At 43.3% G+C, this 11518-nt stretch overlaps 1 protein-coding gene across 5 annotated transcripts in view; it reads right to left on the bottom strand.

Moving 5' to 3' along the window:
• The window catches only part of TPR (translocated promoter region, nuclear basket protein), a 34587-nt gene that overhangs the window by 896 nt on the left and 22173 nt on the right, over positions 1-11518 (bottom strand). The window contains exons 35-50 of one of the 5 annotated variants that reach the window (XM_048312586.1): positions 11163-11224; positions 10127-10335; positions 9552-9824; positions 8620-8768; positions 7699-7782; positions 7172-7369; positions 6699-6830; positions 6082-6172; positions 5444-5628; positions 4463-4531; positions 3769-3878; positions 3017-3123; positions 2247-2342; positions 1946-2102; positions 1217-1335; positions 223-321 (exon numbers count right to left, since the gene is read on the bottom strand). In XM_048312586.1, the coding sequence (XP_048168543.1) occupies positions 223-321; positions 1217-1335; positions 1946-2102; positions 2247-2342; positions 3017-3123; positions 3769-3878; positions 4463-4531; positions 5444-5628; positions 6082-6172; positions 6699-6830; positions 7172-7369; positions 7699-7782; positions 8620-8768; positions 9552-9824; positions 10127-10335; positions 11163-11224 (2140 nt within the window). The remainder of the gene's footprint in view (positions 1-222; positions 322-1216; positions 1336-1945; positions 2103-2246; positions 2343-3016; positions 3124-3768; positions 3879-4462; positions 4532-5443; positions 5629-6081; positions 6173-6698; positions 6831-7171; positions 7370-7698; positions 7783-8619; positions 8769-9551; positions 9825-10126; positions 10336-11162; positions 11225-11518) is intronic. The other 4 variants (XM_048312589.1, XM_048312590.1, XM_048312587.1 and 1 more) reach the window with 4 other exon arrangements.

The following is an 11518-nucleotide window of genomic DNA, read 5'->3' as shown; positions in this document are numbered from 1 at the left end:
GCCAGGTGCCACTGCAGAAGGAAGTTTTCCTGTGTGAAACCTGCTCAACCTAACACACTAAACCCAAACTAGAGCTCTTAGGCTCACACGCCAAACTCGAGGGCAGGGCTGCTGTGTCACTCCACATCTGCCAGCAAGGCCAGCTTCAGAGGTGGTGGCCACAGGAGGGGTGCTGGAGCCGTGTCTGCAGCAGGCTGGCTGGGAGCAGCCGGGAGCACTTACCCCTCTGCCTGTTGAACTGGCGGCCACGCACGCCTGTCCTCAGCGTCGGGGGCTGCAGCCGGACACGGCGAAGGGACTTGGGCTGAGTGCTGCTCGTGTCTGTGGGGAGAGACAGAAAGGGTGGCTGTGCCTGCCAGATTCTCACTCTTCATCTTTCCATGTTTTCGTATGTGTTATGCTTTCTTTACTTTAGAATGATGAAGGTGCCTCCTTATTTCATTGACCTCTCCTCCAATATAAATAAAAGCTTCAAAACAAGTAAGTTTGGGACTTCTTTTGCTATCTATACAAGGGGGTCAATTGATAACTCAATAGAGATTAACTTATTGTTGTTTCACAATTTAATTAAAAATATTTTTAAAGCTGACATCAAATATGCCAGTGGATAAATCACTAAAGTATCAGTAACATTTGCTCCCTGAAGCGTTATTTCACTTGGCCTACTCCTGTTACTGTAGTCCAAGGAAAAACGGTTTGCTGAAGTACCAAAGGATTTATAAGCATCAAAATATGACCTTGCTCTAAGAGAATCTGGGGAGACCTCAGAGCCCCTTCCAGTAACTAAAGGGGCTACAGGAGAACTGGAGAGGGACTTGGGACAATGGCCTGTAAGGACAGGAGAAGGGGGAATGGCTTCCCACTGCCAGAGGGCAGGGTTAGATGGGATATTGGGAAGGAATTGCTCCCTGAGAGAGTGGGGAGGCCCTGGCACAGGTTGCCCAGAGCTGTGGCTGCCTCTGGATCCCTGGAAGTGTCCAAAGCCAGGCCGTGCAGGGCTTGGAGCACCCTGGGCTAGTGGAAGGTGTCCCTGCCCATGGCAGGGGTGGGATTGGATGGGCTTTGAGGTCCCTTCCACCCCAAACCATTCTATGAGTCTGTGATTTTAACAGTTTTATCTTATTTTGTATATCCTGGCTACCAGCCATGATGCCGGACAAAGGAATTCCCACTCTTAATGAAAAGGTATGAACTGCTTTTGCTGATTATCCTGTACCTGCAGATGAACTTGAAGGAGGATCCTGACTAGTTGAAGGAAGATCTGACTCATCAGATGCTTGAACAGATTCTTCTTCTTGCTGGCTATCGATTTCTAGACCTGCTTCTGAAGTAATGCTAGAAGGGAAGGAGTGGGAGGAGAAGCATGGAAGTGTATTTACATAGTTTCAAAAAGCTCAGGAAAAAAACCCCTGTCTTGGAACATAGAGATTCAATGAAAATCAAAAGTAAAATACAGCATAAAATTATAAACTATCCCCTTTTGGATCTTTACTTCATCATAATTCAACATACAGCAATTATTATAAATATTAAAAGTTGCACTTGTAAAGCAAAAGACAAAATTATTTGTCTACAAAATTCAGTAAGAGCTCCTTATTCCACCCTGATGCTTCATCTTTTGTACATGCACTGTCTTGACTGGGTGACTTAGCCATATATGTGTGCTTTGCATGAAGCGTGATTTTCTGTATTACACAGGAATACCTTAGTCTTTATTCTGCAAACTGATCCTTCAACCCATGTCTTGCCATCAGTATTTGACTACTGCAGACTCCTCTGCATTCTTAAAAAATATAATTTTTTTTTTGTGACTTTTATATTAACTTTGTTAAATCCCAAGGAGAAAATCAGCAGAAAACACCATTACCAAACGCTGTCTGAGCTGCCCCTGGGTGACAACGAACATGCCAGAAGCGCTACCAAAACCAAAACAGTGGTGCTTTACCCTTCAGACTCCGCCTCTGCGAAGACCTCATCGGCATCGTCGCCGGCGCCGGGCTCGGTGGTGGTGGACAGGCTGCCAGTGGAGGTGGTGACCATGGGCACGGACTGGGACGCGTGCTCCGAGGCGTCGGCCGAGGCGCTCTCTGTGAACACCGTCACTGCGGGGAGCACAGGCAGCCTCAGCCCCTGCCCACAGAGCCCCTGCCCGGGACAGGCAGCTCGGGGACAGGCTGCCCTGTGCTCCTGAGGCATAATCATGGGGAATTATTCCCTGCTTTGCTCTGAAAACCCCTGCCTCTTACCTGGTGCTGCTACTTGTAATGGTGTTGTGGGGACACTACGACCCCCCGATTCCTCCTCGTGGGCAAGGAACAGTGGGGTTTCATACATCCCTAAACCTGCAACACAAAGTTCCAGTGACAATCTATCCAAATAAGCAGCTAAAAAAAAAGGATTAACTGATGTCTTCCCTCTGAACACTTGATGAAATCCAGCCACTTGTATTTAAGCAGATTTTTGTTATTTTGTTTTGACTTACTGTCAGAGCTGGTCGTAATTTATTGGAAGGTAAAACCTTGATGAAAATATTACTGCTTGTTTTTTAACTTTCATGCTTGCCTTATGCCATTATTTTGCTGTGAGCTGTCTCCAGAGAACAGCCTGTGTTCCATGCCAACAGGGATGCCAGGGAAAGGGACAGATTCAGACCAACAACAAGCACAACAGCTTGGCCATCTCTGAGCAGGTAAGGATATAGCCCAAAGATTTCTTTGCATTTGCTGTTTTCCCCTATTGTTTCACTACAGGGAAGCTACAACCAACAGTAAAATTGAAGTTAAAAACCATTCCTTCAATATTTCATTCAATTTCAAAATCCTAACACAACTAGAAATGTAGCAGTTTGAAGAAAACACCTTCTCACTTTCTGTTATTCTTTCTCTGCTGACAATTATTTATGAGTTGCAGGTTTCCACACTTTAACAACTTCCTGAAGCAGAATTGTGTTTTGTTGACTGAATTATCTCTTTTTCACTCAAAGACCCATGGAAAAGAGAGCCCAGAACTACTTTACCTCCTTGTGATGCCAGCTGCCCAAGATCAGAGTGACTGGAGCTGGTTTGTGGCATATCTTCAGGGGGCCCAAATCTGAACCGAGGAACTCCAGCTACCTGGGGGGAACTGGCAAAATACAGACTTAAGGAATTCTGCAAATTCCCCAAAGATGGGGGCAGGGGGGAAGAACTTTCTGACCAAGAGAACAAATCATGCATGAGACAAAATGAACTAATACTGACAATAAAAATCAGCTGAGCTACTGCTAAATAAACAGCAATTAGCTTCTCAAATTATTGGGAATGCATTCAAAATCAGTAGAACAGTCCTGATGAGAATATTCTTTACTTATCCGTTCTATGAACTCTCAGAATTTTAAGTGGATTGCTGGACATGTCCAGAACATCCCAAAGCAAAAATGGAGCTAACTTTTCCTACTTTTATTGGCAGTATTAATGGGGAGAGAGGAAGAATGAGGAAGGAAATCAGATATAACATTTTTTTGTTTGTTTAATGTCTTCTTAGATCACCAAGTTACAATACACTGGAGATTATTCACTTCCTAATTTGCTGATCAGTTATATGACACACAATTCAAACAATAATTACTTATCTGCACATGCAGCTATCCATCCTACTACCTAGCATGTTACTCCAATCACAAGTTCATTTAATGTAAATTTATTTTCATTCCACTGGAAAATAGAAAGAAAACAAATAAAGAATAGAGAAAAGCCTTTTTTTTTTCCTTTTTCTTTTCACACTACTTACTGAATGGCTTCTGCAAATCCATCTGTACGATGTGGAACTACAAGAGTTGGTGTGCTTGGAACTGTTCTGTCCTCATCATCAAAGAAGTGCTGCTGCTGGAAAAAAAGAGACTGATATGAGAGCCTACAATGTATTTCCAGTTTTTACCAGCTGAGATACAGGTTGATTTTTCCACACAGTCCAGCAAAACAAAGACAGATTTAGCTCTAACAAAATTCTTGTTTAATTTCCGACATGAAAAGCTGATGCCTTTGATCTCACAAAAGGTACTTTAGTCAGTCAGTCTCTTTTCTCTCACTGAACCTGCATTTGTTCTGCCAAATACAGCTGAATAAAGGGTTCAAAATTAGCTGATGGGACAGCATAAACTAGCCTTGTTCCTTTAGGATGAGCCTGAACCCAGCATGACTTTTTCCAGCAACATAGCCACTGTGACTGACTCTAAAAACAAGTAAAACCACCTTAGACAAAACCAATTGAGCCTCTTTTGAAGTCTTTTACTTCCTGGGAGTTTTCTAGTCCTTGCCTTCCATTAACACAGGAATTAACAGGAGTAGGATATTTTCTGCAAGACTACAGAAACCATCCCCCCCTGAAATCAGCAGCCAGGCTTCTTTAACAACCAAAATAAACCCCAAGAATTAGGAATGTTCCCTCAAAGCAGGTCTTTAGTAGTAGATTTTGATACACTCACCATTCCACCTATCCCAGGGGTCAGCTGAAGTCCTCGCCCCACCGACTGTCTTCGAGTCATCTGGATTCTCTTTATGGGAAAGAAAAGAGGGAAGTAGTGTAAATGTGGTCCCATAATTCTAACAACATACAAGCATTCAGTCAGAGCCAAGGGCAGCAGCTAATTGAGCAAATATAGCAATCATCATGAAATCACAGAATATCCTGCACTGGAAGGGACCCACAAGGATCATCAAGAACAATCCCTGCATGCAGGACAGCCCCAAGAAATCCAGGAAGAGCCTGAGAGCGCTGTCCAAACACTCCTGGAGCTCTGGCAGTCTTGGGGCCATGAGCAGGCTCCCTGGGGAGCCTGTTCAGTGCCCCACCACCCTCTGGGGTACAATGTGTATATTCTGGGCAAGTGACAGTAACATTCTACTCAAGTCTCTACCGAATACAGAAAACTTGCACACAGAAATATTGTGATCCCAAGTCTCAGCCCAAGTTAATGGTAAAGGATCGTTTCAGTCAGGATATGTTTGAAGAATTCCTGTTTTTAATTTACAAAATTTACAAAAAATTTACAAAATTTACAGGTCTTCAACAAAGCATAATCATGGGTCAGGCACTGACTGTGAAAGGTTTAACTTGGAAAATAAAAGGCAGCATTCCTTTGCCCCATCTACATTGGGGAAGAGACTCATAAAAACCTTCCAATGTGAGCTACAACCTGGTCAAGAAAAGCTTTTTTAGTGAAAATATCATCAGCCCCTGACTGACATAGCACTGGTATAATATAGTAAGAATTCCAAGATAAGAAGCAGTAAGGCACTTGGGATGGATTTATATGTTCCCTGTCCAGACATTAAGTCACTTTGCTCAGCTACCATTTCTAGGATGCTGAACAGCTGGCAACTTTTTTCCCCAATGGATTTTATTTATAAGAAACCATACAGTAATTTTTTTCAAAGTCTTCTGAGGTGTTGGAGCTGGTTTGTACCTGCACTGGGGGCCCCAGCTCCTGGGGAGGGGCGTGGATGGTGAGCCGTGGGGGCAGAGGGTGCGGTGGCCTCCTTGGGGACTGCGGGGGCCGCGGGCCCTGGCGCTCGGATGCCGATGACGGCTGCTGCTCCCTCGGGCTCTCGTGGGGAAACGTGGACTCTGCAGCACTTGTGCTACCTTCTCCTACAACACAAATACACAGGGGGAAACCTTAGGAACCACGTTGAAAACATGAAGGCAAATCTTCCAATTCTGCCACGAATTAACACCTTTCTTCCCTTGCAAGCCTGGGGACAGCCCAGTATTGTTATTTAAAACCACTTAAAGAGGACTTCGGTCAGCTACAACAGCAGCACTGAAACCAAGCATTAACTATTAAGGTGCTGATTTAGAGACAGATTAATCCATGGAGCCATTCAGCTTCCACAGCAACCACAGCTTGCAGGATTTTCAATGGAATTTAGAATAAATCCAGAAAAGAACATTTCAAAAGAATCCACATTGCAGGTTGAAATGGCCTTTAGTATTTCACTTATAATTTTACTTTTAAGTGGAGATTTTTACACATGGAAAATAGCCTCTACATTTCCCTCCCCCTACATACACAGACTGTGAAAAAACATGGAATAACTATACCACTGTTTTGGGAATCTGCTGCCCTTTGGTTGCTTTCAGCTCCTCCCATGCTCTCCTCAGTCTCTGTTCCAGGATCTGTACCATCAGCACCCTAAAACCCCACATAAACAGGGTATGACTAAACAAATTATAGGTTGTAAAGAGACTATAAAAGCAGTACAGAAGTATTCAGAAAGTAAACGAAGTCAAATATATGACAATCTTAAAAGATTTCTGTACATATCTACAGCATTAGGTAAACATATTCTCAACTGTATGAGATTTCAGAAGTTTTGAGTACCTGTGCATACACAAACCTGAACAATGTAGCCACCATCATTTAATAACAACAGACAGTGAAATAACCAGCTCTTGAAAAGCGTCACCAGCTTTGCAACCACAGTATTTGCTGCTGGCTGCTGTGCTTTGTATTTTCATTCAGCCCTCTTAAAAATTCCAAGTTGATTTTTCTTGTGAAAACACCAGTTATAAGAAATTACCATCACCCAGTAGCAGTCTCCACTTTTGGGATGAATTCACACCAAGATTTTCTCTTCCGAGCATTCACATCTGTGCATTACAGCACCAATTTGTTGCAAGAAATTTAACAGGCTATAAAAGAAAGGTACAAATCTCACCTCAGCATCGTCTGCTTCATATCCATCATTGCCATCAGCACTACCAGTTCCTTCATTGCTGTCGTCACCTTCATCTCCCATCCCCGTGTCTTCATCATCATCCTCATCCTCCTCTTCCTCATCGTCATAATCCTGTGATGAGACAACAAAAGAGCCTTAGGGAAGTGCAGAAAGGGGAGTGGAATAGGCTGGATGTGGTGCACAGATCAACACCCACCCAGACACTCCCTGTCTCCTTCTTCAACAGGACAAGGGTAGGAAAGAAGATGGAAAAGCCTGAGGGTTCAGATAAAGGAAGGTAAAAGAAAAATTAAAGGTGAATTAGCAGGTAGCTTTAAAACACTGCAGATTCAGGCAACGTAAATACAGACCACTTACACAGTCAGAAATAGTTTGATTAAATTAGTCCTGCCTGGTGAGTTTTACAGTTGATGAAAGGCAAAATCATAAAGGAATTCCATGATAATACATACTTCCTGCTCCCCTTCGTTTTCTTCATCATCATCTTCATCGTCACTGTCAATTACAATGACATCATCTCTCTTGGACTGGCCATCCTGAGATGAAGTGGTGTTTTGTTGGTCTGACTGAAGGGATCCAAGATCTATTGGGATAGACTGGGAAGTCTCCTCGCTGTCCTCCATGGCAGCGTACTCCCCCTGGGTCACACCCTGCCAAAGACCAAAGGCAATCACCAGAACAAACAAAATTAAATGCACCATGTACAACAGCAAGAGAACCCGACTCTGATGCTCAGAGGACAAACAGTTATTGCTGTTCCTCAAAAACTGACCAGAGGAAAGGACAAGAAAGAATGTGATAAGTGACTTAGTGACTGAACAGTGCAAGTCTAAACTTTAAAACATTTTAAGTGGTTTCCATGGAGGAGACCACTTAAACTTGCAGGATTCCATTTGCGATTTCACTTCCAAATATACTGAGAGTTTGGGGGGCAGATGGCTATTTCTGCTGAAGATGTGGGCTTTTCAAATACGCTTACTTCTCCAATGGAGTCTTGTGAGTCTTGATTGTATGTTTGTGCCTCCACCTCTCCATCAGTGCTCTCTTCTGCTGTCACTTCCTCCTGGAAGAAAAAATATTTTTCTCATTTAAAACACATCATTAGCCCTAAACATGTTTGAGATTTTATTTTACTTGTTATAAAAAAAAAAAAAAACCAAACTATCTTTTCCCACAAAGATTATGGGCAGCATTTTCTCCCCCTTCCTTAGCAATGCTTTTATCAAGAACCTCACTTCCCTGCCCTGGAGAAATACAACTTCCCCAGTCCACTGGACCTCAGCATCCCGCAATTTTTTCAGGACAAGAAATGAATCATCAAAGTTTCCCATTCTAACTCCAGCCTCCCAGATTCTTAAGTGATAATGTTCTTACACAATCCTGCCCTTTTCCTGTTATGAACATCCCTCTGGCACAGAGTTAATAAAACATCTTTGGCTTCCTTAACACTGTTCATGAGTGGCCTGCTGTGAGGTTCTGTCTCAATTTCATCCCTTTTTCACAGCACATCCCAAATCCCTCACACCAGCATTCACATGCATCTTCTGTAGGCTTTTCTAGCAACTCATCTTTGCTTCCCATCTCCTCAAATACACTGTTTGTCCAGAATTACTGTGGATAAAGATCTTCCAAACCACACTGAAAGAAGTTTGAACTTCTTCCTCCTCAATCCTAGGATATGGCCCTCTCTCTTCCATCCTACAGGTTAAGAATTACGTCATTCATTCTAACTGGTTTAACCTCTGCCTTTTTAGATATCCAAATATAACTGTTTCCTCCCCAAGAGATTAGAAAGTCAATTAAGAATTCACTGATTTGCTCTGAAGTAACACATTTGCTCTTCCCATTAAAATCCTACAAAGGGATAGATGAAGTAGTAGAACTTCATGTTTGCGCAAACCTCAGGTCCAACTCTCTGCATGATTCTCAGTTTCTTTGAAGGAGGTGCATCCACTGTTTCCTCAGAGATCTGGTCCGAGTTCTCCACGGTGTTGTCCTCCTCTTCCTCTCGGGAGCGTTTAGACAGCGAGGAACTGGGGGTAGCTGAAACTTCAAAGCCTCTCAGTTATTTTCAGAACAACATATGTACAAACCAGAAATCAAAAGCTTTGGTATTTTCCTCTGAAGATCACCTCTATTTCTGCACTGAATGACAACAATCAAAATCACAGTGAGCTGTTTCCTAGGCCATGAAAACATCAACCCCTTTAGTTACAAGTCTTAAGCTCTCAGGCCTTTCTTCACAACTTAACTGACCCTAACTATAAGCCTCAGGGTACAACTCAACTATTTCTTCCAACATCTTTGCTTTGGACAAGTACACCTAAAAATTTAACAGAGTTTCAGATGCAAACAGAAAACCCCAACAGTTTGCAGAAATGGTTCTTTTGGGGAACAAATATTCTATTTACACTGCATAGGACAAACAGATGTGCAACAGTGAAATACAGCGAGTAGCTTTAGAGTACCTCCTCTGTTTTAAATTCAAGCTTAAGTAGCTTACTCATGGCTCCTAAAATGAACCTTGCTCACAGTGCCACGAAAGAGAGCCAGCAAGGTTTAATGTACTAAACTCTAAAGCTGCTCTGAATAAGACAAACACAAAGTTTCATTTTCTTTCTACCTTAAGGAATGCAGTGCCAACAGCATTTCAGAGGCCCCATTTCTGACAGTTCAGGAAGGAAGCCTAACTTCCAAAGTTCTTAAAACGTGCAGTAAACTAAGGGAGGGAGAAAAGGCACACACTGAAGTGAGGCCTGGTTTGCCAAGGGTCTAACTGGAGCTACTTACAGGGAACTGTTGAGTAAAGCAGGCCTACCAAATGACACCAACCTGTGCCAAACACGGCTGTGGAGGTGGAGGGCCTCTCTATCTGGGAGCTCTGCACCACCTCCAGGATGGCAGCGGCTGGCTCCTGAGCTGCAGGCTCCATCTGAGCGTGGCTTTGCTGGGTGGGCTGCACAAATGCAGTGGCCTGTGTCTGCTGCTGCACAGTCAGGATGGGCTGGGCCAGGGAAGTCTGCACGTTGGGGCTGGTGGAGCGCACGGAGCCGCTGGCGCTCCCGAACACTGGGACGTGCTCCACGGGTCCCTCCGACTGCATGGCTGGAAGGCAAACAGCAGCACAGTCAGGGTCTTCACTCATCCAGCACGGCTCACATTCTCCCTCTCAGGCTGCCCTCAACAAGCACAAGCAGTGCTTTGCAGATGAATTAATGTTATGCACATCTCCAGCTGAGGAACCACCAACTTTGCTGCAAGTAGAATGGTCATGCAAGCGCAACACTCCAAGACATGCAGGGACAATGACACCGGGAGGCCCTTCCAAACTGACTACCACCACCATTTCAAGGCAAAGGTAGCACTTTTAAGTACTGAGGATCCTTGTACTACAATCAAAAGCTCACCTTCCTGAGTCTCCACCTGTGTTGTTGGCATAACTGTGGCTGTGGGGGTAGTGGTGGGATTGGTGACTGTGGCAGGAGTCACCATTGGACGGATGCTGGCCCTTGGAGTAGACTTATTCCCAGCTATGGCAGCAGCAGTCACTTTACTGGGAGTTGACACAACAGGAGTTGGTTTAATGTTTGCTGTTGGGGGATCTGAAGTGCTGGCACTGAAAAACAGGAGATTGGTTTCATCATGGTACAGAAAGCAGATTTTAAAAATAACAAATATATTCTCATAGCCAGAAGCACTCTTTCTTAAAGCTTTTACATTTAAAAGCCTGACAACAGCATAAGGAATTGTCTTCCAAACTTTTTATAGCTGAAAGAAGAGAGACATACTACGCCATCAATACCATTTTATCCATCTTGGAGGACTGACAGATTTCTTCCAAGGTAATCAAGTAGGAATCTAGATCAAAATGCTCGTACTGTTGGCTGTGCTGGGACTTTTATTACAGTGAGTAACACACCTTACATCAAAACTGATTCACTCAATACAGAGCAACAGCATCTTTTGGCTGAGACAAGGGGCAGCCAAATTTGTGGAGACATTTTTGAAAGCCTTGCTGTCTAAAGGATGCAGTTTTAACAGCTGAGAGGGAGTTTGTTATCCCAACTCACAGCAACATTTCCCATTTCAAAGCTTAGGCGTTTGACTATTTTATCTGTCATTAGAGTTATCTGTTCAGTCCATTTCTCATTCTTGCACAAGGAAGATCCTTCCCAAAACCAAAAAGGCTAGTTAACAATCAAAATTATATTATCAAAGTTAACAATCAACTTCAAAAATCTTGAAGTCTGAAAACATTTTAAAAAATCTTCCATGTTTCCCAGATACCATGTTCCTGGTGGTTAATACGGCAGTTTACAGCTTAAAAGCTCTATTGATTACACGTAGCTGAGGAGGAATCTATTATGTCAATCAGTATCTTCCCAGTTGTGATAAAGCCAAGAAATATCAACCACAGAAACTCTGCAAAGCCCTTGAACTCACATTCCTCTTTCACCTGAAGCTGGAGTAGACTTGAGTGAGATTTGCCTCTGCTGTTCCGGGACCTATTAGGTAAGGAACAGAAAGATCATGTCATGTACACATGAAACAGAGCAGGCAACAAGGAAAACACTTCAGCACTTTGCTAACAAGTCTGTGAGAGAAATGCTTGCTGGGCATTTACCTGAGCAGACTCCATAATTATGGCAAATTCCCCAAACCAAATCATACTAGCCATACCAAGGCTGGAATACAATTTCGTAATTGCTCAGGTATTTTCTGAAGCTTTGAGACATGAACTTGTTATACTGAATGCATCGGTAAAACACAAAAGATAGAGGGCAGAGTGTGAACAGCTC

This window comes from Corvus hawaiiensis, chromosome 9 (assembly GCF_020740725.1).
Source record: "Corvus hawaiiensis isolate bCorHaw1 chromosome 9, bCorHaw1.pri.cur, whole genome shotgun sequence".
Taxonomy (NCBI): Eukaryota; Metazoa; Chordata; class Aves; order Passeriformes; family Corvidae; genus Corvus; species Corvus hawaiiensis.
Note: the sequence above shows the minus strand (reverse complement) of the source record. Positions and strands in the feature narration are given on the sequence as shown.